Source organism: Ranitomeya imitator, chromosome 4, assembly GCF_032444005.1.
Source record: "Ranitomeya imitator isolate aRanImi1 chromosome 4, aRanImi1.pri, whole genome shotgun sequence".
Lineage (NCBI taxonomy): Eukaryota > Metazoa > Chordata > Amphibia > Anura > Dendrobatidae > Ranitomeya > Ranitomeya imitator.
In genome coordinates this window covers 494939243-494965765 of record NC_091285.1, presented here as the reverse complement: position 1 = coordinate 494965765, position 26523 = coordinate 494939243, and the positions used below count along the sequence as shown (strand labels likewise).

Below are 26523 nucleotides of genomic sequence, written 5' to 3'. Positions count from 1 at the left end.
GGATATTAAAGATGGCAACTGCCATAAATCAGTGTGCGCCCGTCCTAGATTTCAGAGAGCACGCAGTAGGACGGGTTGTGTAAAGGACCTCTGCTGGAGGCATAACATCAGGCCAGGGCATTGTGACCCTACGTCCCTCCGCTCAGAGTCCTGTCCCTTTGACTGAACAGGGGGGTCTAAAGGAGAAGATGGACACCTTTCTTCAGCCGACTGGGAATGAACAGCCTCACAATGTCAGTGCAGGGAGGACGCCTGTCCCACAAATGCTTTTCAAGCAGCCCGTCCAAGGATGGGAAACGCACTGCTAGATGGAAGGTGCCATCTTTAAAATACTGATAGAGTGCATACCATTTCGCCAAATTAAAGATATTGAGAAAAATGTTCAGTATTTAAAAGTATTTAATTTATTACATCACCCTTAATGTCTGCACATGGAGAGCGCCCTTGGTGTGGTCAATAATGTAAGTGCCCCTTCTCACCTTCTTGTTCTACGTCCGTGCCCTTCTTTGATTGTTAGCGCTGGCTTTGTAGAGAAGGGTAAAATCAGATGGAAAACGAGTAGGTGGGAAGGTACACGAATATTTGGCCGGTGCTTCAGACAGTAGGACATGGCTGACAAGTTCCCTTTAAACCACAACAGCATTATTTTAATCAAATCCGCAAGTAATTAAAATCACATTCTTCCCGAATATTTCCTGTAAGCAGATTTAGACTTCTGCAATTTGGAATCTGTGAAATGCTGTTGGACTTATTTGAAAATCCTCTGCGAGCGAGTACGGCGTGTATAATTAGAAGTTAGCCAGTGTGAAACAGCCAATTTACATGGCGGCTGAGAAGCGAGCGGCCTGGCCCATGAATAGAAAATGGTAATGTCGGCTTCATGTAGCCAAGCACAAAGGCAGGCTTTTCACCAATATCGTCCTCACCCAGCTGATAACCTGTAGGAAGCGCTGCGGATAACGAACATTCTCCATTTCCAGCAAGGCGAGATAAGACTGCACTGCGTACAGCCGGAGCTGTCCATCTTCCCTTTCATCACCAAATCCTGGAGAGATGGAAAATTACATTTTAACCCTTGTCAGGCTGCATAATTTTACAACCTTAACAGGCTGCATAGGTACAATTGTACCTTCACATATACCTCCACTGTGGGAAGACTTTACTTGGTTTCAGAAACTAAAGTTCATTCAGCTACAAATGTTATGCTGATATCTATTGTTCAGTGTTGTTACTGGTCACTTATGTTGCTGTCAATTAAGTTAATTCAAACTGGGAGTGGCTTCTACTTGTCTTCCTGCCTCCCTCCTCTCATTAGCCATTTTGCTGTTCATCTCATTGCTGTGAGCACACATTTCTAGGCTTGTGAAGTCTTCAATTTCTTGGAAACGAAGGTAGGAAAGTCTCACAGCATCTAACAGCCAGTTATACCTTTATTCTCATTATGTGGGGACAGAACAGTCAAATTGTCTTTCAGCCTGGACTTGGCTTACATATATTTTGTATGAAACTTATCACTATAGGTATAATTTTTATACGAAAAATGGATAATAATTAGTATCTACATATTGTTTTACGATGTTTTATTTATATTCAGCACAAAATACGAAGCCAAAATTCATCTAGCAAGTCATCATGAGTGATAGTAATGCTGGATCTAGTTTCCGCCATAATCCAAGAAAACGTGTTTGCCGGTTAGTATAATTTTGTGAAAAGCCAATAATGTAGTATTTTGGAAAATTATTTATTTTACATTTTTTCATATTTACAGATTTACGTCTGACGAAATAATGCGAATGCTAGAAGAATCTGATTCTGAGCATGAGGATGAACCATATGTTCCATCTGATGATGAAAACTATGTACCACAAGTGGATGTTACTGAAGAAGATTCAGACATTGAACAAGAAATGGTCATAGAGCATGAAAATGAATACGAATCAGACGAAAGTGTTGAGGATGATTCTGTGCCTCAAAGTGCAGGCGACATTTGGACTGCTAAGGATGAAACTCAATGGTGCAGTAATCCACTGCCAAATGCACAAACAAAATCTCGTAATGTCCTACGACAAAGAGGTGGCCCTGCAGCAATCAGCAACCTATATACAGCAAAAGAGCTATTCAAGTCCATCATGACTCCCGAGATGTGTGACATCATATTACGGGAAACGAATCGAAAGGCCAAGAGAGTTTGTGACGCTTACAACAACGAACTGGTACAACGTTTTCCTGATTCTTCCAAACGGCCACCACAAAAAACATTCAAGCAATTTACTGAAACTGAACTTCATGCATTTTTGGGCATACTGATTGCTGCTGGTGTGCACAGAGCCAACAAAGAGAATCTGGAGGAAATGTGGAATGTTGCTGCTCTGCCTCTTATACGTGCAGCCATGTCTCGTGACCGCTTCAAGATGATACTCAGATTTATCAGGTTTGACAACGAAAATACACGTGCAGAACGTGTGCAAACAGATAAAGCTGCACCAATACGGGACATCTGGACAATGCTGAACAGTAATCTGGAGAGAGCCTACAAGCCATATCATTGTATCACCGTCGACGAGCAATTATTTCCATTTAGAGGTCATACTAAATTTACCCAGTATATACCTTCAAAACCAGCTAAATATGGCATAAAGATTTTCTGGGCTTGTGACTCATCAAATGCCTACCCTTTACAAGGTCAGCTCTACACTGGGAAACCAACTGATGGTCCTCGACAAGTAAACATTGGAGAACGAACAGTATTGGACCTAGTGAGCTCGTATAAAGGCTCTGGAAGAAATGTCACCACCGATAACTTCTTTACAACCATGGAACTAGCTAAGGTATTGAACTCCTGGAACATGACACTAGTTGGTACAGTGAGAAAAAAACAAAAGGTTCCTACCTAACAACATGCAGCCTGCCAAAGAAAGGCCTGTATACTCGACAAATTTTGCCTACAATCATGATGCAACAGTCTGTTCATATGTACCAAAGAAGAACAAATCAGTCGTGCTTCTATCATCTATGCACATGACGGGAGAAGTTGAAGAGACACTAGCAGCCAAGCCAGAGATAATAAAATACTACAACATAACAAAAGGTGGCGTTGATGTTATGGATAAAATGTTGGGAGAGTACACTGTGAAACGACGAACATCACGTTGGACTTTGGCATTTTTCTACAATATGATTGATGTCAGTGGGTTAGCATCCTACATCATCTACAGAGAACACAATCCAAGCTTCAGGGCAAAGGATCAACGAAGAAAGTTCCTGAAAGATCTCGCAAATCAGCTGTGTATGATTGCAATTGAAGATCGTAGTACAAACAAAATGATAATGAGAAACCATTTTCTTCGAGGTGCAGTAGAAATGGTGCTTGGACGATGCATTGTGGTAGCATCGCAGCCAGCAGCTGGCCCCAAAATACCTCATGGTAGTCGTGGACCCTCCCCTGTTGTTGGTAGTTGCTATGTCTGCAGAGACCTGAGGCGAAAACAACGCAAGACTAGAAAGTCTTGTGTGGTTTGTGTGAAACCCATTTGCGATGAACACTCTGTAGCAAAGCCAACATGCATTACTTGCAAAGAAAATCAATAAAAAAAAGTTTCTTACATTTTCTTTTATAATGTAAATGAACAGTTTTTTACTTGTTTATAATAGTTAAATAGCATTATCATTAAAAAAAAATTTATGCTTTTTCCCTTGCATTATCTTCATTCAAAATATATGAGGTACATTTGTACCTATGCAGCTTGTTATGGATGCAAAAAGATCTCGACCCCTTATCTCGGAAGCGGGTGGAGATATTTTATTGAAATTTGGCCAATATATTCTGGACCAAAAATGTAGAGATGTCACGAAATTTCAGCCCTCTACGTCTTTTCAAAAAAAAGTTATTGCAATTTTAAAACGGAATAGTTACAATTGTACCTATTCAGCCGGATAAGGGTTAAACACAGATAGCACACACTGGACAGAGCAGACCCCGAAATAAACTATCCTCCCCCGACAACCTGAAAAGTGGTCTTGGGATATCGTACAGAAATGTGTCCAGGAACAATGGCCCCGTGTACATCGGGCTTATTGCAGACCCTCAGCCTACAGTTAGAATCTAGCAAGAGAGTATAAATGCTGCCAGAGGCTCGCGGGGAAGAAACGGACAGAAAAACATAAAAGGAAACTGAAGGAGAGGAAGGAAATGGAAGCCAGCAATGCACAAAATATTAACAGCCTCACTGCCAAATGGCGGTGCCAAGTATAGATCTGCAAAGTCTGCATACACTAAGGAATTACCGAATCAGGGGCTTGTCTCAGCACAAACACTGATGGCGCACTTCTATGTCATCAGTGATGTCACCCACCCATCGGTAAGATGGAGCCCCAGGCAGTCATAGTCAGTAGCCAGTCACATGGCCCTCGGAAAAGCTAACACAGCCAATAGTCGGCCAAGTAGCATAGCACAGTTTCATCGCCTATAATTTATTTCTGCCCATCAACGGTACTCACACGGTGAGACACTGAGGTCCTATCAGAAGGTTTGAGCAGAGGAAAAAAAAAAAACTTTAAAAAATGGAGTCTGTCAGCAAGATTTCACCCCCACCTCAAAGTATATGTGCATGAGCTTTTTCAAAAACAAGTCCAGCAATATCTGGAGAAAGAAATTAGCATATGAACTGATATGCAAATGAGACTGAAGAGCTATTGTAGATCTGAAGCCTCTGTCACTCCAACTCTATTCCCCCCACCTAGCGCTGAATCCTCCTGCTTGACTGACAGCTTCTATGATGTGTACCGTCAGGCAAAGGAGCGGTCAGTCAAGCGGGAGGAGGCGGCACTGGGCGGGGAAAAGAGCTGGAGTGGCAGAGGCTTCAGATCTACCATAGAATCTCAGCCTCATTCACATATCAATTCAAAAGCAGATTTCTCATTAATGGGGGGCGGGGGGGGGGGGATATGATCAAACCTGTCGAGTCCATCAGCCTCCGCCAATTAATAACAGGTTTATCCACATGCAGCATTTTTTAATTTGTTTATTTTTTTTTAATAGCGAGGAAGTTGACAGACAGGTCTGGTCACATGCTCTGCTGCCAGTCAGCATTTATTTTAAACTAGTTTTATTGAAAATAAATTCTTCATCAAACACATTACAATTACCCAGTAAAAAGTATGAATTTGGATCTTGCTACAGATATCTATGAATATTAATTACAAAACAATATTACTGGCATTGTATCATATTAACCAAAGTCCGCTGCTATGGAGCAGAATAGATTAATGTACAGATAAGGATTGTGAGCTCCATCGGGGACAGCGATGATAATGTCTGTAAAGCACTGCGGAATATGTTGGTGCTATATAAAGAGATTATTATTATTGCACTCATCTAGAACGTCAAAATTATATAGATGTAGTGGAAATCAGGGTACACATTAACGAAAGGCAGGGGTACACTTTAATTCATGAAATCAGGAGATCTATTAACGGACCTGGAGTGTATAACTCATAAGTGAGGAAATCCATGCATTGGGAGGTAAAATTGTTAGAGGAGAGACCAACCATTTTCCCTAGATTTATGGAACTTTTGGGGACACCATCTATTTCTGTATACAATATTTTAATATGGCATTATGTTATTAAAATGTGTTGTCAACTACTAGGACAAGCCCTATTTGATCTAAATGTTTGGCGCTCATAAAAAAAGCTTATACTCGCCTCCCGTTCCGGCACCATTCCAGCGGTGTCAGCACTCGCTCTTACCGGGGCTCCCGTGCGGTTGTTAGGACAAATTTGGTTAAATGACAATAACATTTCATTTTCAAAAACATGGTCTAGCGTTATGCTGTAGTTTCTAGAATCTAGGGTACTGTAGGTTTTCATGGTGCTGAAATTCGGGGTTATCGTACAAAAAAAAAAAAAAAAAAAGAGTCTCCCACTTTTTGTCAGTAAACCGGCTGTGTTAAGCCAATTCCATATCTGTATACCCAGGCTGTGAGCACATAAGCACTGAGGTGGTTTGTAGGATCCCTCCAATATCACCAACACAGAATTCCCATTCAAGAATTGTAGGAGATGAGACTCAGCATTAGGCTACGTGCTCACGATTAGTATTTGGCCAGTATTTTACCTCAGTATTTGTAGCCAAAACCAGGAGAGGTACAATCAGAGGAAAAGTATAATAGAAACACGTCACCACTGCTGGATTTATCACCCACTCCTGGTTTGGGTTTACAAGGTAAAATACCTCACCAAATACTGAACATGTGAACGTGGCCTCAGGGAGTTGGATAGGAAATAAGAAACTGCCTAAGTAAATCAATTGGCCAGCTAAGTAGTAAAGAAACAAGTTGGATACCTCGTGCCCACCCTGGCTCTTGGGTTTCTAATACTTATGGTAGTTTTGGTCTCAAAGAAACCCATATAAAACGCCACCATCATGCTGTGTAGTTTCATTAAAAAAAAAGTTTTAGGGCTTTTAATAGAGGAATGTTCCATAATATAAAGGCTTTTCAGAAGGACTCAATAGCCATTTATATAGACAGGACAGTCTGTGAGGAAGGCGATGTTATCAATTAAAGCAGGAAAACCTCTAATACTTAAACATTATTGATATTAGTAACTCAAACACCCAATGTATCTGATAAAATGACGAGAACGTTGCCCACCCCTTTAACACTAGAAGTCCGAGAAATTTTGAGCTCCAAAGGTTCCAAAGGTAGAAACGTTAAATGACCCCTCTCTGGGACTTCTAGTGTTAAAACTGGATTGTAGCATGTGTCAGAAATCAGACTCATGATACCACATGATAACTGCTGTATCAGATCTAATTACATTGAGCTGCCCAGTACATAACTGAACGTGGTTCCAAGGAAGTTAGCGTTAACTTTACTATAAGTGTATATCCATGTGTAGTGTTTGTGCAGACCTGTGCACCTCTCACCCAGAAGAACTGGTCAGGTATAAAACGCCCAGATCACATCCAAACAAATGCATGGAGCTCAAAACACCCCCAATGATGCCCAGATAGGTTTCCCACTAAAGGGAACTGTCACCAGGTCAAAAGTGGCCAGTTTTTGCCCCTCTTTTACCCCAACTGCATTCTGCCATTTGGTCCCAGAGATCTAGGCATTTAATTCAGCAATCATCAAAATCTTTACAAAAGGGACATGGCTCATAGGATTCTCTGGAGGCATGTGTTTAGGCGGATCTGCATGGTTACCCTGTGAACCACGTCTCCTTGGTAAAGATCATAAAACGTAGCACTAAATAAAAAGGCCCGTATCTCTGGATCATATGGTGGATTTAAATGAATAAAGCACATTTAGGGAGCAGCAGGAATAAAATAAGAGCAAACACTGGCCACTTTTGACCTGGTGACAGGTCCTCTAACAAAAATCAGACAATACATTTGTATACAAGAAAATAATTCTCCCCATAGAAAATTGTTCAAAGCCTCACCACTTACATCATCCAACATGGGACCCATTTATCAATAGTGTCTAATACTAAGATTAGACTGCCTGAAAATGCTTCAGATTTACATGCGGTGTGATAAACTTGGCTCATTTTTAGCCTTTCTAAAGTTTGCACCACCTATCAGTTGGTTTACCGTGTTCCAGGAACATGAGCCAAAATATTAACACACGGCATAGTCAGACCGCTTTCACTGAAGCCACACACCCCTATTACAAAAGGCGCGCAAAGTGTCTACAAGCAAAAAGACACAAAAAAGCCCAAATGGAAAGGGCATACAATATGAGCGTGCGCACATGTATAGATTAGATTATTAGAGGAAAGGTAGAGGTGCTTGATCATGCTAATTCCAATGCAGGAATGAGGATCGGACCAAAGGGCGCCATACAGTATCTCTGGCTGGTGCGGCAGAGCAGTAACGAACCGACGGAAGAGACGGCACATCCAAAAGGTAGATAAAGGTCAATAATTCTTTAATCTCGTATCCATTAAAACGACATGCAAGGGATTTAATACTGACGTGTTTCTGGCCAGTCACTCGCACGTAAAATAAAATACATAGGCTGCACAATTACAAAACAAAAACAATGCATCTCAGAACATCTTGCTAATAAAGTGAAAAAGAATGCACCCTATTCTGGTGCGGTAAAGCATTTGGTCAATGTACAGGATTGTGATACTAAACACTTCGGGTTCTATGGTTAGAGAAGGTTTCCTGCCCTGTCAGAGGGGGGAATTGGAAGGAGCGGGTCATGATGAGAGAAGCCTTTTTGGTTACTTAAACTTGACACCAAATAGCCTTCAGGGAGGAATTTCAGGAACGATTTGTTTTTGATTTTCCAGAGTGCGATATCCTCAGGTCCCAATAAATATCTAACATATGCGATTTTTCCCCTTTGTATGGCATATGAAATACGGGGCTTTTTCTTCTATTTTCTCTACTTATTTCATGAGTTAATGCTCAAATATTTATTTCATTTTTTAGTATATTTAGGTCACAGAAGTTGGTACTTTGGTATGTTGCATACATGATGTAAACCCCTTATTACCGTTCAGGCGTGTTCTCAGTCACGTGGTCCTCCGGTCATGTGGTTTTCCTGTCAATTGCATTTGCGTCATGTGTTAGCGGATTGGTTCATTGCGCTTTAAATAAGACGTTGTAATGTATTTGTTATACCATGATTAAGGGCGAGTGACTTGCCAGAAACGCGTCGGAATTAAATCCCTTGCGCGTCGTTTTAATGGATACAAGATTAAAGAATTATAGAATTATTGATTTTTATCTTCAGTCTTCCCTTGGTTCATTATTTAATATTAACATAGCTTAATAGTGTTGGTCCAGGCACTGAATTTTACTACTAAGGAAGCAGACTCCTCCGGCGATACGCAGGGGGTCCTCATTACCACATGATGCTTTTCCTATGAGCCCGTTTACCTGGGTGACTACACAAGTGGCCCTTTATTGCACAGTGTTGCTGCACTAGTTACAGTTGTGCCCAAAACTTTACATACCCTGGAAGAATTTTTGTTTTTTTGGCCTTTTTTTCAGAGAATATGAATGATAACACCAAAACTTTTTGTCCACTCATGGTTAGTGGTTGGGTGAAGCCATTTATTGTCAGGCTACTGTGTTTTCTCTTTTTTTAAATCATAACGACAACCCAAAACATCCAAATGACCCTGATCAAAAGTTCACATACCCCATGTCTTAATACCGTGTATTGTCCCCTCTAACATCAATGACAGCTTGAAGCCTTTTGTGGTAGTTGTTTCCTGTGCCTATTGGAGGTTGCCGTCTGTTGATGGCCTTCTGGCTTTGCCAATGTCCCTTGCCATGTTGCAAGGTTGAGTAAAGGTGTCAGACACTACTACATCCAGCAGTCACCACTAGCAAGATTGTCTTATCTCCACTGGGAGAGAGTAAATTTTATAGGAGAGAACAGCCCTAGCCCCGACACCGAGTACACTCATACCATATCAGTGCAGGTGCCAAATCACTAACACAAGGCAGCTATACAGCCAAGGTATAGTTACATAGAAGACCTTTTTTTTTAAAAACTGCATACACATTTGGTCACTAATATTACCTTGTGTCCTCGACCCGGCAGCAAATAAAAAAGGAGCTTACCTTCAGCCAGAAGCCGTAGGAAGTTGTTAGGAATATCGGGGTGCACCACATCTCCACCGATGGAAAACACCACATTCATCGTCTCCACAAACCACTGATTGTTCGGAGAATATGTAATAATATGGTCAAGGAAAGTTATATTAATATAGAACAAAACATTCACAAAACGTAAGGAAAGCTATTCCAATTTAAAACAGTAGCCAATAAATGGAAACAGCCGTTTAGACTTAAAAAAGGATTATCCAAGACTATTTAATTTTTAACAAATGTGTCTAAAAACCAACACGCCTGTTGTGCCCGCCGATCCCTGCCAGTACAGGCCGATCCCTGCCAGTACAGACCGCTCCTGCCGGTGATTCAGCGGCTTACACTAATGTTATGTCGACAGAGCAGCGAGTTGCCTTCTGCACTACTCTATTGAGGAGGCATCACTGCCGACATCATGTGGACCGTCAGCAGGCTTCCCGCTGCCTAACTGCAGTAAGCTAGCTATCAATCAGCATGGCGTCGGCAGTCATGCCCCATCGATAGAGCAGCCCGGAAGAGGAAGAACTGCTGAATCACTGGCAGGAGCGGTCAGGGGCCACTCTGAGATGGTGCCGGATAAAACAGGCAGGCAGTTGCCTCTGTTAGTAAACCATAAATTAACAGGCAGGCAGTTGCTAGGAGTTTAAATAAAATAATCCTGAAAAACCTCTTTATATGGGTTTTCACTACTAGGATATTGATGACCTTTCCATAATATTGCTTTGGATGACCGAATTCTGACAGCCAGCACCCCCATTATTCAGAAGTTACTAGCTCTGGCCACAATTTCGCACAGTGCTCGAAGCTGTGCTGTTCTGGAGGTAAGAACAGCTGATCAGTGGTGGTACCAAGGACGGATTCCCACTGATCTGAATGATGATCTGTATTAAAGATACATTTGGGGCTTTATGTTCCAGTTATCACAACAGATTCGCTCTTAATAAAAAAATAATTATGTAAAAAGGATATTTTTCTGCCAGGTCAGATATTTTCCCAACCAGTGCAATTACTGTATACTCATCCTTACTTTGCCTCAAATATTCCAGCATTTTCTGTACAATAACGGTGACATTCTGCTCATTGGTGATCCGATATAGAAGCTCCAGTGTCTGTAAAATACACAGAATCAGAGACACCATTTAGGAATCCTCAAAATGTCAGATCCAGGCAAGAGACGCAGACGTTTTGTGGCAATTTTAACAGATTTTCTTTGCAGACAGATTTAGTAACATAGTAACATAGTAACATAGTTAGTAAGGCCGAAAAAAGACATTTGTCCATCCAGTTCAGCCTATATTCCATCATAATAAATACCCAGATCTACGTCCTTCTACAGAACCTAATAATTGTATGATACAATATTGTTCTGCTCCAGGAAGACATCCAGGCCTCTCTTGAACCCCTCGACTGAGTTCGCCATCACCACCTCCTCAGGCAAGCAATTCCAGATTCTCACTGCCCTAACAGTAAAGAATCCTCTTCTATGTTGGTGAAAAACCTTCTCTCCTCCAGACGCAAAGAATGCCCCCTTGTGCCCGTCACCTTCCTTGGTATAAACAGATCCTCAGCGAGATATTTGTATTGTCCCCTTATATACTTATACATGGTTATTAGATCGCCCCTCAGTCGTCTTTTTTCTAGACTAAATAATCCTAATTTCGCTAATCTATCTGGGTATTGTAGTTCTCCCATCCCCTTTATTAATTTTGTTGCCCTCCTTTGTACTCTCTCTAGTTCCATTATATCCTTCCTGAGCACCGGTGCCCAAAACTGGACACAGTACTCCATGTGCGGTCTAACTAGGGATTTGTACAGAGGCAGTATAATGCTCTCATCATGTGTATCCAGACCTCTTTTAATGCACCCCATGATCCTGTTTGCCTTGGCAGCTGCTGCCTGGCACTGGCTGCTCCAGGTAAGTTTATCATTAACTAGGATCCCCAAGTCCTTCTCCCTGTCAGATTTACCCAGTGGTTTCCCGTTCAGTGTGTAATGGTGATATTGATTCCCTCTTCCCATGTGTATAACCTTACATTTATCATTGTTAAACCTCATCTGCCACCTTTCAGCCCAAGTTTCCAAATTATCCAGATCCATCTGTAGCAGAATACTATCTTCTCTTGTATTAACTGCTTTACATAGTTTTGTATCATCTGCAAATATCGATATTTTACTGTGTAAACCTTCTACCAGATCATTAATGAATATGTTGAAGAGAACAGGTCCCAATACTGACCCCTGCGGTACCCCACTGGTCACAGCGACCCAGTTAGAGACTATACCATTTATAACCACCCTCTGCTTTCTATCACTAAGCCAGTTACTAACCCATTTACACACATTTTCCCCCAGACCAAGCATTCTCATTTTGTGTACCAACCTCTTGTGCGGCACGGTATCAAACGCTTTGGAAAAATCGAGATATACCACGTCCAATGACTCACCGTGGTCCAGTCTATAGCTTACCTCTTCATAAAAACTGATTAGATTGGTTTGACAGGAGCGATTTCTCATAAACCCATGCTGATATGGAGTTAAACAGTTATTCTCATTGAGATAATCCAGAATAACATCCCTCAGAAACCCTTCAAATATTTTACCAACAATAGAGGTTAGACTTACTGGCCTATAATTTCCAGGTTCACTTTTAGAGCCCTTTTTGAATATTGGCACCACATTTGCTATGCGCCAGTCCTGCGGAACAGACCCTGTCGCTATAGAGTCACTAAAAATAAGAAATAATGGTTTATCTATTACATTACTTAGTTCTCTTAGTACTCGTGGGTGTATGCCATCCGGATCCGGAGATTTATCTATTTTAATCTTATTTAGCCGGTTTCGCACCTCTTCTTGGGTTAGATTGGTGACCCTTAATATAGGGTTTTCATTGTTTCTTGGGATTTCACCTAGCATTTCATTTTCCACCGTGAATACCGTGGAGAAGAAGGTGTTTAATATGTTAGCTTTTTCCTCGTCATCTACAACCATTCTTTCCTCACTATTTTTTAAGGGGCCTACATTTTCAGTTTTTATTCTTTTACTATTGATATAGTTGAAGAACAGTTTGGGATTAGTTTTACTCTCCTTAGCAATGTGCTTCTCTGTTTCCTTTTTGGCAGCTTTAATTAGTTTTTTAGATAAAGTATTTTTCTCCCTATAGTTTTTTAGAGCTTCAATGGTGCCATCCTGCTTTAGTAGTGCAAATGCTTTCTTTTTACTGTTAATTGCCTGTCTTACTTCTTTGTTTAGCCACATTGGGTTTTTCCTATTTCTAGTCCTTTTATTCCCACAAGGTATAAACCGCTTACACTGCCTATTTAGGATGTTCTTAAACATTTCCCATTTATTATCTGCATTATTAGTTCTGAGGATATTGTCCCAGTCTACCAGATTAAGGGCATCTCTAAGCTGGTCAAACTTTGCCTTCCTAAAGTTCAGTGTTTTTGTGACTCCCTGACAAGTCCCCCTAGTGAAAGACAGGTGAAACTGTACAATATTGTGGTCGCTATTTCCTAGATGCCCGACCACCTGCAGATTTGTTATTCTGTCAGGTCTATTAGATAGTATTAGGTCTAAAAGTGCTGCTCCTCTGGTTGGATTCTGCACCAATTGTGAAAGATAATTTTTCTTGGTTATTAGCAGAAACCTGTTGCCTTTATGGGTTTCACAGGTTTCTGTTTCCCAGTTAATATCCGGGTAGTTAAAGTCCCCCATAACTAGGACCTCATTATGGGTTGCAGCTTCATCTATCTGCTTTAGAAGTAGACTTTCCATGGTTTCTGTTATATTTGGGGGTTTGTAACAGACCCCAATGAGAATTTTGTTACCATTTTTCCCTCCATGAATTTCGACCCATATGGACTCGACATCCTCATTTCCTTCGCTAATATCCTCCCTTAAAGTGGACTTTAGACAAGACTTTACATAGAGACAAACCCCTCCTCCTCTCCGATTTTTACGATCCTTTCTAAACAGACTGTAACCCTGTAAGTTAACTGCCCAGTCATAGCTTTCATCTAACCATGTCTCGGTTATTCCCACTATGTCAAAGTTACCTTTATAGATTTACTTTAGAATCTATAGGGGGGAGTCTAAATACATAGAGTTCTGGTTTCCAACTTCTTTCCAGTAGACTTCTCTACAAGACTAAGAAAGGTGGAGCTTCACTAAGTCTTTAGGACATTTACTAAGCTAAATACACTAGGATTCTAAAGGCCCCTTCACACTAAGCGACGCTGCATCGATACCGACAACGATGTCGATCGCTGCAGCGTCGCTGTTTGGTCGCTGGAGAGCTGTCACACAGACAGCTCTCCAGCGACCAACGATGCCGGTAACCAGGGTAAACATCGGGTTACTAAGCGCAGGGCCGCGCTTAGTAACCCGATGTTTACCCTGGTTACCAGCGTAAAAGTTAAAAAAACAAACACTACATACTTACCTTCCGCTGTCTGTCCCCCGGCGTTCTGGTTCTCTGCGCTGTGTAAGCACAGCGGCCGGAAAGCACAGCGGTGACGTCACCGCTGTGCTGGCCGGCGCTCACAGCCAGTGCAGGAAAGCACAGCGCCGGGGACAGACAGCGGAAGGTAAGTATGTAGTGTTTGTTTTTTTTAACTTTTACGCTGGTTACTAAGCGCGGCCCGATGTTTACCCTGGTTACCAGTGAAGACATCGCTGAATCGGCGTCACACACGCCGATTCAGCGATGTCTGCAGGGAGTCCAGCGACTAAACAGTTCTGGACTTTCTGCAGCGACCAACGACATCACAGCAGGATCCTGATCGCTGCTGCCTGTCAAACTGAATGATATCGCTAGCCAGGACGCTGCAAAGTCACGGATCGCTAGCGATATCGTTCAGTGTGAAGGTACCTTAAGTCTCTGCACCAAACACCATCATGCACACCTCGTGCAAGTTTCACTATCTGTTCTAGATACGTGCCACATCTCCCTAGACCATTTTGATATTAAAATGGGAGAAGGGGTTGGCCAACAAATAGGTGGCATAATGAAAAGTGTAATACATCTAATCTGTAATTCTTTATGGCAAAGTATTTTTTTACAGATAGATCTCATACCTATTATAGTCTATGGGGCTCTTTACATGTCCATGGGTCCGCACTAGTGATGAGCGAGTATACTCGTTGCTCGGGTGGTCTCCGAGTATTTGTGACTAGGGTTGAGCGAAACGGGTCAGCCACTTTCAGAAGTCGCCGACTTTTGGCAAAGTCGGGTTTCATGAAACCCGACCCGACCCCTGTGTGGGGTTGGCCATGAAGTCGGCGATCTTCTGAATGTGGTATCGGAATTCCGATCCCGATTCCCGATATGTTTGCAATATCGGAAATCGGTATCGGAATCCATATTTAATGTAAAATAAAGAATTAAAATAAAAAATATCGCAATACTTACCCTCTGACGCGCCCTGGTACTAACCGGAACCTTCCTTCCTTCGAATCAACGCTTCCAGGACCTGGCGGTGACGTCGCGGCTTGTGATTGGTCGCGCGGCCGCCCATGTGACCGCTCGCGCGACCAATCACAAGCCGCGACGTCACCGAAGGTCCTGGAAGGGCTGATTCGAAGGAAGGAAGGCTGCCGGAAAGAAGCAGGGCGCGTCCGAGGGTGAGTATATTCCTATTAGGTGACGTCGCGGCTTGTGATTGGTCGCGCGAGCGGTCACATGGGCGGCCACGCGACCAATCACAAGCCGCGACGTCACCGCCAGGTCCTGGAAGCGCTGATTCGAAGGAAGGAAGGTTCCGGTTAGTACCAGGGTGCGTCAGAGGGTAAGTATTGCGATATTTTTTATTTTAATTCTTTATTTTACACTTAAATATGGATCGCAGGGCCTGAAGTTGAGTTTCCGCTCCTTCAGACCCTGGGAACCATTGGAAACCCAATGCACTGCATTGGGTTTCGAGTTTCGGCTGACCCCGACCCCGATTTTTTTTATAGGATCGGCCGATTTCACTGAAACCCGTGAATTTCGTGAAACCCGACCCGATCCTATAAAAGTAAAGGTCGCTCAACCCTATTTGTGACTGCTCGGAGATTTAGTTTTCCTTGCCACAGCTGCATGATTTGCGCCTACTAGACAGCTTGATTACATGTGGGGGGGATTTCCTAGCAACCAGGCAACCGCCACATGTACTCAGGCTGGCTAGCAGCTGTAAATCATGCAGCTGCGTCAACAAAAACTAAATCTCCGAGCATTAAAATACTTGGAGACCACCCGAGTAACGAGTATACTCGCTCATCACTAGTCCGCACAAATCTGAGCTTCAGATCACTCGCCAATGCAAACAATCCTAGACGTCAGTGGAAAAATAGACAGCAGTCAGACACCTCAATCAATTTTTTTTTTCTATCCCAGAAAAACTCTTATGGTAAAACTTGACACATTGAATAATCTCTGACTCTTGTGTACAATAAAAATCACTGACGAGTAGAAGGGTCCTTGGCTGCATACACATGTCCGTGTTTCTCAGTCACAATAAAGCAGCCTAAATTGACAACTGACTCTTACGATTCACATTGTGACTGCCTGACAATGTCCAGTTAGTGCCAATATTCTTCTGAATCCAGCATAACACCACGTGGGAGAATTGCTGTAGAATACTGGTGTAAAGTTCAATACAATGGGTGTGAAAGTAGTAAAAATCCCAATCCACATGCAGCAGAAAATGTTACATTTAAGACTGTCCTGAACATTTTAAAAATCATCTGACAGCTGTATACTACCATGGCTGTGGAGTAGTGGACTCAGTGTCCATTTTGGTGGAGTCCGTATAAAATGGACACTCAGACTCCTAAGCTATAATACATTGGGTGCAGTAGTACAACGCAGAATGTGCTGTAAATGTTTCCAGAATAATTTGGGAACGTTATGAAATGTCCTATAAATCTCTGTTCTGTTACTGATCTAAGGATCTCAGCTTTTAGCTTAGATGAATCCATGCTGCACTTTATGCATGTGCTTAGTAGTGACCAGTGCTGAGGAGTCATAATTGAGATGAATTTGTGCTGCACTTTATGCACATGCTCAGTAGTGAGGCAGTGCTGTGGAGTTGTAGTTGAGATTTATCTGTGCTGCACTTTATGCACATGCTCAGTAGTGAGGCAGTGCTGTGGAGTTGTAGTTGAGATTTATCTGTGCTGCACTTTATGCACATGCTCAGTAGTGATCAGTGCTGTGGAGTCGGGAGTCAGGGAAATCGAGGAGTCGGAGGTTTCGCTTACCGAATCCGCAGCCCTGTAGAATACTAAAGGCTTTGTCCCAGATTCGCCATTGTCTTCATACATTGCTAAGAGATCTTAGTCCATGTCTGCAGCCGCTAATTCATGTTATTATGTCAAGTGTCATTTTTATACTAACCACAAGGTTTTTCTATAATGATTACAGGTATTTAGACAACATATAATGGGAATTCCAGTTTCCATTGCATAATAAATAGACCATTTCCTATTATACTGTATATATCACTTCCTCATGGGTTTCAAGATCTCAGCTCACAGTCTACAACTTTCACCGTAACTCCAGTGACAACAAATCTATCCAAAAATCGATGGAAGACTGCTCCAATACACAAATTGCCATGAGCCGTCCACCTGTGTGATCATGACATGAACAGGACAGACATTGTTTGTGGCATTTTTCACTGCAGTTTTTCCATCTATAGTGATACACAGAAAATAATACAAAGATTTGGGGTTTTTAGGCATTTTTGATTAGCTTCAGGCTTCTCTATTGGACTTAAAAACATGAGAAAAAAAAACTTTTATATAAAAATATTTTTAAAACACCACCAAAATCTATTGAATTCATGCCAATTTTTATTTCACAGAGCTTTAAGTGCCATCCTCCATCAGGAATGTTGAAAACTGGAATATTCAAAAAGGATATTTAAATTTTGTTTGCTTGTTGCCTAGGTTACTGTTCACCACTGCAATCCATCATCAGTAACTTGGGCAAGGAGCATAGAGCCTATATATTATTTTAAAAACAGATTGTAATAATTTCTCAGAATCCAGACAGTTTCAGTGACCCCAAGCTCCTCCAATGTTGCAGAAAAAAATTGCTCATCTTGTCGCATCAGTCAGCGTAGAGTTATAATTAGTGACACGACAATGGTGCTGACCCAAACGGTCAGTGATGAGAGCATGTTACCACCCACACCACCGTCCCAAACGATCAGTGATGAAAGCATGTTACCACCCACACCACCGACCCAAACGATCAGTGATGAGAGCATGTTACCACCCACACCACCGACCCAAACGATCAGTGATGAGAGCATGTTACCACCCACACCACCGACCCAAACGATCAGTGATGAGAGCATGTTACCACCCACACCACCGTCCCAAACGATCAGTGATGAGAGCATGTTACCACCCACACCACCGACCCAAACGATCAGTGATGAGAGCATGTTACCACCCACACCACCGTCCCAAACGATCAGTGATGAGAGCATGTTACCACCCACACCACCGACCCAAACGATCAGTGATGAGAGCATGTTACCACCCACACCACCGTCCCAAACGATCAGTGATGAGAGCATGTTACCACCCACACCACCGTCCCAAACGATCAGTGATGAGAGCATGTTACCACCCACACCACCGTCCAAGTGGAAATCGGAAAACTGGAAGGCAATAGAGCAGTGAGGGCCTGCAGAAGAAGTTGATAAAACTCCTTTTATGTTCAGTTAAAAAAGAAAACAAAAATTGTGCATCAACCAACCTCTCTTTTAATGATGGGATCAGGGTGGTCTAGGCACTCAATTATTGTCATCTGGTGTTGAAGAGCGAGGTTTGGATCTTGCTGGATGACATATGTAAGTGCCTTCAGTCCTAAAGAAGAAAATCATACAATTTCAGAAATGACCAAAGATCCAAATATCAGCAGCAAAATTATTTGGTTGAATTCAGTGCTTAGAGAACATCATGCAGTGCTGAAGCCACAGCGGCCCCTCATTCATATTGGAGGGCACGGCCTTATAGACAGCAAGTAGTATATACCCACTGCTTGCTCACGTACAATCATAGTATAGGTAGCACAGTTAGAATATAAAAAATATTTCCAGCAAGAAAAAAAGCTAATGTCTGCTTCAGGGGTGGACACAGACGAGGACCCCTGGGAAAGGACAGGGCTCTTGTGTGTCCAATAAGCTCATCATAAAACTCGAGCTACCCCATTAGGGAAGGTGAGGCATCAAATGTACAAACATTAATAAGACCTCACTCCTAACCTACGGTATGTGGAGTTGTAGGCTATGCACATAGGTGTCTACATAGTGTGGTGCACAGAAATGCACTCGTGTATATATTGTACAAACAACAATTTCCAGTCCTGCAAGCAGAGACACTGGAGTAACACTCTTTGAAAGCTCAGAAAGCTCAGCTTTTGGCGTTTTCACATAAGTTTGGAGGAGCCATGCCAAAATGGGCAGCGCTAGAGAAGAGCCGGGGCGAGGATGACCATGGCTACACCACTTATCAAATTCAGCAAAAATGTACCAGCGTCTTACACTATAAATGTTACTCTAGTACCTGACCGGAGTAATACATCTAGTGAAACACACACCAGTGAGAGGATGTGCTGAATTCAATAAAATAATCCAGCATGTCGCACTCCAGAGAGCCCTTCACAAAGACTGCTGTGCACAACGCCTATAATTAGTAGATTCCATACTTTATCAGGCCAATATATTAATGAGGGAAGTGATCGCTGAACCTCAGGATGGTGATCACAGATCCACTTTAACATATAAATCATATCAGGTTATTTGATTAAAAACAGCAGATTTACATGGTACAGAAAACATGCCTATAAAAACCAGACTATTAGGAAAGTGACTGAAGCATAATGGACGGCCATACACTCAGCAAGGTTTTCTGAACCATTTTTGGGTAGAGAAGTGATCATGAAATGTTGATGTCATTTTTTGGAAAGTTAGAGATAAATGACTGCAGGAGTTAGAGTTTTAGAAACACATTGGCAGACTGAATAATCACACACACGCCAGTCTATCTAGAAATCTCAGGCGGTCCCTAGTTATGCAATAAATTACTTATCAGCATGTAGGCGGGATAACATTGTATATATGCAAATGGAAAGGCGTTGTATTATTAAAAAAATATATAGTCGTTCTCTGGAAAGAAATCATGTTGTAGATTAAATATCTAAGATTTATATCTGGAACAATAAAAAAATACTGTAAAGACAGCAGCAGGAAGCGACTGTGTACGAGACATTACTAATCAGGGCGATCAAATCCCCAAATACACAGAGTAAGCTGCAAATGAAAAGCTGCAGGTGACATTGGAAAATCTTCTTTTATTAGTATTGATGATCGAGCGTGCATGGATAAGTTGTTATCAGAGCATGCTCGTGCGTTAATAGAGTATCGTCGGCGTGCTCGAATACTGTGCTCAAGTCGATGTGTCGGCATGTCTCACGGCTGTTAGACTCGTACAGTCTAGGTTAGGTAACACCAGCATGTGTTGCTGCTGTTGAACAACCACGAGACATGCAACTGCGGGGACTCGAATATGGCATTCAAGGACGCCGACGACACTATAAAACGCATGAGCATGCTCCGCCAACTTATCCGACCACGCTTGCCCATCACCCTCAGTCATCCATCAGTGCAATGCTTTGTGCTTAAACAAGATGTGTCCATCTGAAATGCTGCACTAATGGATCTAATATATAATTGCCTAGAATACTACTTCCTGCAATTTGTGCCAACTTCCGTGGCTTTGTCCGGAGCTAATGTCCGGAGCTAATGTCCGGAGATAAGTGACGTCAACAGTGTCCAGTGTCTAATTGGTTGCCGCCTGCTGCGAGCGACCAATCAGAAACGTGCCGTACTGTGACACACTCCGCCCGCCATTTTGGTGTGATTTTTGAATTTTTACCTCACAGCAAGTTTCTACTGCGTGGAGGCGGGCCCAGTGACGTTGCTCTTCAAGCTCCTGCCGAATTTCGTCAAAAAAATGATAATACCATTTACCAAAACTATATATATTTAGTTGTGAAGTGGTTCAGTGACATTTTCACACCAATTTTGAACTTTTGTTTGGTGTTTTCTCCATATACTGCCTATTATTCACTGACTGTTATACTGAGAGACTGCCGTTTATTAACCTCTTCTTTGCCACATTGGGTATATTGCTCTATTATTTGCCACATAAGGACATTGTCCATTATTGCCCAGCAATTTCTCTGCAATATAAACTGCCTATTAATATCTGCATTCCTGCAAAGAACTATTGCCTATTATTAACTGGCTATTTTCCTACTACCTGACACTGCCCACAACACGCAAAGTTGTCGTCTGATGTCTTTCATCCCTCCCCTCATAAGCATGTTCATGGATCCTGTGTAACTGTACCTTAAATAACAAGAATTGTCAAGAGCTGGTGAGTGCAGCCATTTTTTGTTCTTTCTTACTATTATTTATTAATTGTATTATTCTTACATTTGAATAAATAAAGTATATATGGATTCTAGACTCCCGATTCTTTAGAATCGGGCTGCCATCTAGTGAATAATAAAAGTGAGCCATTCCATGTCATTGCTGTAAATTCTGCGTTATTTCACTATGCTTGCACTATAGTGACCGTCTCCGTTATCGTGAGGATCAGATGAACCCTTGTAGTGCACAGCACACAGGGAGGTCCAGGAACAGTGTTTGGACCCTAATTCATCGAACATCTATAATGCAGATTGGCTACGTTCTAGCTGATCGGCGGTCGTTTCATGGCCCACTTGGTCAGAACAATCATTAATAGCGTGAGCACAGAAGGTCATGTTCGGCTTACACAGGAACCCCGAGAATAAGGACTTTTAAGCTTGCTTAAAATCACTCCACCAGACGAAGGAGTGTTTTGCTCATTCAAAGGGTAAGTTCACAAGAGCGTATACAAAGTCATTTGCGTTTCATCCAGAAAACTCCCAACAATTATTTCTCACTTATCATCTGTATGCAATTTGTTTCTACATAGCAGACACCAACTGCGTCCAAAGCATTAAGCTACTTACTGGTAGCGGCATTTCTCGGAGGCCCATGACAGCACGACGAGAGAGGGGATCCGCCCATTAGGAACAGGAAACCTACAGATACAAAAGGGCGGTACCTCTCCCTTGCCTCAGTTGTATTTCAGAGTCTTGAGAGGACTACCGCGGTTAGTGGCACAAAAAATATACACTATATACAGATTATATACAAAATTTCAGCCATATATTTGGAACTGGGTATCATATGTGAGATATATACAACTATAGGAAGTGCAACCCCCACGTGAATAGGGAGGGAACTAAGGGTGCTGTCATGGGCCTCCGAGAAATGCCGCTACCAGTAAGTAGCTTAATGCTTTACTCGGACTCCCATGACAGCACGACGAGAGAATTACAGAGATGTAAGGTACCTTAGGGAGGGACTATGGCTTGTAGCACCCTTAACCCGAATGTGAGATCAGAGGAAGCCCCCAAATCCAACCTATAGTGTTTAAAGAAGGTGGACGGGGATGACCATGTGGCCGCCTTACATATCTGGTCGATTGATACTCCAGACTTTTCCGCCCAGGATGTAGCCATGGCCCTGGTGGAATGCGCCCTCAGATTCTGCGGAGCCGGACCCCCACCTGCAGTATAAGCCAAAGAGATAGCCTCCCTAATCCACTTTGCTAGCGTGTATTTTGATACCCTGAGTCCCTTTCTAGGATTTTGGAAAGATAAAAATAATGCATCATCTTTCTTCCATGTGTCAGTAACAGAGATGTATTCTAGCAGGCATCTCCTAACGTCTAATGTATGGAGTAGTTCTTCCTTAGGGTTAGCAGGATTGGGGAGGAAGGATGGTAAAATTATCTCTTGTGACCTGTGAAACCGTGATGATACTTTTGGTTAATAGGCTGGGTCCGGTCTGAGGATTACTCTGTCTGGTAGAAACTCTGTATAAGGGGAAACCCTGGAGAGAGCTTGTATGTCTCCTACTCTACGGGCAGATGTAATTGCTACCAGAAATGCTGTCTTAAGGGATAAGGCCTTAATTGAAGCTGATTGTAAAGGTTCAAACGGCTCTTTAGTCAATGCTGATAGGACTAAGTTGAGATCCCAGGGCATAGATCTATCTTTATGTATGGGTCTAGACCTACTAGATGCTTTAATGAACCTTGAGATCCAGTAATTATTGGCGATGTTACAGGAGAATAGAGCCCCTAGGGCCGAGACCTGTACCTTTAGAGTACTAGTGGATAGACCTAACTCTAAGCCTTTTTGCAGGAATTCTAATATTTGTTTTATAGGTATTCCTTCTTCTAATTTGAAATCAGAAGAGGCCAGAAACTTTCGCCAGGTCCTGGCGTAGATTGTTGTGGTTATTTGCTTCCTACTTTTCATAAGGGTTTCAATTAAACTCGGGGAGAACCCTTTGTTTTTTAGTAACGCCCTTTCAAAATCCATGCCGTTAAATGAAGGTTCTTTACTTGCGGATGACTGATCGGACCCTGGAAGAGCAAATCCGGAATCTCCGGAAGTACCCAGGGATCCTCCACTGACATGATCCTGAGCCAAGTGAACCAGGCCCTTCTGGGCCAGAATGGGGCAATCAATATAACTCTGGCTCGATCTTCTCTTATCTTCCTGACTACTAAGGGTAACAGGCCTAGTGGAGGAAATGCATACGCCAGCTGAAAATCCCAATTGATCAGAAAAGCGTCTACCGCTAGAGGATTCTCCCTGGGATTCAGGGAACAGAATTTTGTTGTCTTCCGGTTGTCCCTGGTAGCAAATAAATCCACTTCTGGATGTCCCCATTTGTGGACAATCTGATCGAACGCGTAATTGTTTAGGGACCACTCCCCTTGCCTCAAGGTGTTGCGGCTTAGAAAGTCCGCCTTGATGTTTTCTTTTCCTCTTATGTGTAGAGCGGTTAGGGATAAGAAGTGATTTTCCGCTGTCTGGAATAGACAATCCGCCACTCTCATCAGTGTCTCGGAATGAGTTCCACCCTGATGATTTATGTATGCGACCGCCACCTGGTTGTCCGATAGGATCTTGACATGACCCTGCAGACATATGAGGAATTTATTCACTGAAAGCTCTACTGCCATTAACTCTTTATGATTGGAGGAGGCTGATGTTAGGGGAGGGGGCCATAGACCCTGAACCATCATGTCATCCATGTGTGCTCCCCAACCCGAAGGGCTAGCATCTGTTGTTATAACACGTGTTACCTGAGACACCCAGGGAACTCCCGCCGATAGGTTTTTACTGACTAGCCACCACCTAAGAGATGTGAGTGCTCTTGGACCTAAGGTAATCTGACTCTGCAGGGACCCCTGTAAGATTCTATCATTAGCCAGCACCTCGGATTGTAACGGTCTGGTGTGGAATTGGGCCCAACGGACAGCGGGAATGCAAGAGGTTAAGGAACCCAATAGTGACATAGCCTGTCTAAGGGTCATGGATGGTTTGTCAATTGCCTTAGACACCTGTTGCTGGATATGTAATAATTTGTCAGGTGGAAGACAACACTGTTGGGATTCTGAGTTTAGTAACAGACCTAAGAATTTTTGTATTTTTTGAGGCTGTAAACGAGATTTCTCATAATTTATGATCCACCCCAGCCGCTCAAGCTTGGAGGTGGCTGTTTCTAGCTGGGACAGGCAATGGTCTGCTGAGCTCCCTACTATAAGGAAATCATCCAAGTAGGGAATGATCAAGATGTCGGACTCTCGTAAGTGCGCCATGACCTCAGCCACCAGTTTTGTAAATACCCTAGGAGCCGCTGATAAGCCAAAGGGGAGTGCTCTGAACTGGAAATAGCGAATGCGACCCCCCACTGACACAGCTACTCTCAGGAACCTCTGGAAATCTTCATGTATCGGAACATGATAGTATGCGTCTTTAAGATCTACAACTACCATGAAACAGTGAATAAACAACATTTTTATTGCTGAATTAATTGTTTCCATTTTGAAGGATTCATTAACCAGGAATTCATTAAGACATCTTAGATTTATGATCGTTCTGAAAGATCCATCTGGCTTTTTTATCAGAAAAAGAGGAGAATAAAATCCCCTTCCTCTTTCTGAATCTGGGATTTCCACCAATACATTTTTAGAGCATAAGTTCATGACCTCTGCTTCTAGAGCTGCTTGCTCCAGGGGGGAGGAACGTAAAGGGGTTAATTTAAATTTTTCTCGAGGCCAATGATTAAAGTCCAGCTTTAGACCTTTAGTAACAATGCCTCTGACCCATTTACTGTTCGTAATGTCAAGCCACGCTGAGGAGAATGCTGACAGTCTACCCCCCACAGGGATCGCTAGTCATTGGTCCGGTTTTTTCTGATCCTTAGAGGAACGGCGAAACATGTAGCCCGTACCTCTACCGCGTCTGTCTTCCTATCTGAAACTTCCTCTAGTGGGAGAGGACCCGCGTTTCTTCCCGCGACCAAACCTTCTTCGATTAAAGGGTCGGCGGTAGGATGCCGAGTACAGACTGGGAAACTTCTTTTTGTCATCGCCTGCCTTCTCCAGTAACTCATCCAGCGTTGGACCAAAGAGATATTGTCCCTCGCACGGAATGGCGCATAGCTTAGTTCTGGACTGAATGTCACCTGACCAGCACTTTAACCATAGGGCTCTGCGAGCCGCGTTAGATAGTCCTGCCGCTCTAGCCGCCATTCTGACAGAGTCCACAGATGCGTCCGATAGGAACGCCGCAGCATTCTGGATTGTTGGTAGCGCTTTCAGAATAGAATCTCTGGATGCACCGTCCTTAAGCTGAGATTCTAATTGATCTAGCCAGACCATTAATGACCTGGCTGTGCATGTTGCAGCCACGGCTGGTCTGAGGGATCCTGCCGCCATCTCCCAGATACCTTTTAGGAAGATATCTGCCTTCCTGTCTAGAGGATCTTTGAGGGACCCCATATCCTCAAAGGGTAATGAGGCTTTCTTTGACGCTTTTGCTACTGCCGCGTCCAACTTCGGGGCTTTATCCCACGTATCCACAACCGGATCATCAAAGGGATACCTGCGTTTTAAAGCTGGCGGTAAGGCCCCCTTTTTTTCCGTTTTTTTCCATTCTCGGAGGATCAATTCTTGGATCTTCTCATTTACCGGAAAAGATCTGTTTTTTACGATCTAAACCACTAAACATCAACTCCTGTTTTGAGGGCTGTGATTTGGGTTCCTCTATACCCATCGTGCCTCTAACTGATTTGACCACCTTGTCAATTTTATCCAGGGGTAGACAAAATCTTCCAGACTCCTCATCTGATGAAGAGGAGAGAGGACTAGAGAGATAGGTACTTTCTTCTCTTTCCTCTTCTGAAGAATTAAAGTCCAGAGAGGACTTATGCTTCGAGCTTTCTGCCTGGGATAGGGACCTTAGTGATTCTCTCACTTCCATCCGGATCATTTCCCTTAGGCCTGCCGGATTCACGGACTCTTCTGCTACCTAAGGAAGGACAATATAGGTGATAACTACTATCTGACCTAAAGTCACTTCCACCCAACCACTCCTGTAGACCTCACCGTCTGTTGTATACAGGGGGCACATAACTTTTTAGGACAAGAGTCAGGTAAGGGGACTCCACAGAGGGCACACTCCTTATGTTTTGATTTCCCCGTACTCTTCTTCCCCTGGAAAAATAAAGTATAAGGGGCTGCGTCACAGAGTGAACTTTCACGTAGATCACTTACCCGTGCGCCAAAGTAAAGTACCGGAATCCGAGGGGGTTCTTTGCTAGTCGAAGCTCTAGATCCCTGTTCGGATGAGCTTTTGCGACTGGGCTGGTCGCCTCTATCCTTCTTGGGCTTCTGACACACCTCGTCTGACAGCTGCTGCAGCTGCTGCTCACCACCACTCTCCATGACGAATTGCG

General features: G+C 42.9%; 1 protein-coding gene across 2 annotated transcripts in view; it reads right to left on the bottom strand.

Annotated features, from left to right (window-relative positions):
- Nucleotides 1–26523, bottom strand: part of AP4E1 (adaptor related protein complex 4 subunit epsilon 1) — a 112247-nt gene that overhangs the window by 41234 nt on the left and 44490 nt on the right. The window contains exons 10-13 of one of the 2 annotated variants that reach the window (XM_069765998.1): nucleotides 18366–18475; nucleotides 10586–10725; nucleotides 9590–9702; nucleotides 927–1045 (exon numbers count right to left, since the gene is read on the bottom strand). In XM_069765998.1, coding sequence (XP_069622099.1) covers nucleotides 927–1045; nucleotides 9590–9702; nucleotides 10586–10725; nucleotides 18366–18475 — 482 coding nt within the window. The remainder of the gene's footprint in view (nucleotides 1–926; nucleotides 1046–9589; nucleotides 9703–10585; nucleotides 10726–18365; nucleotides 18476–26523) is intronic. The other variant, XM_069765999.1, reaches the window with a different exon arrangement.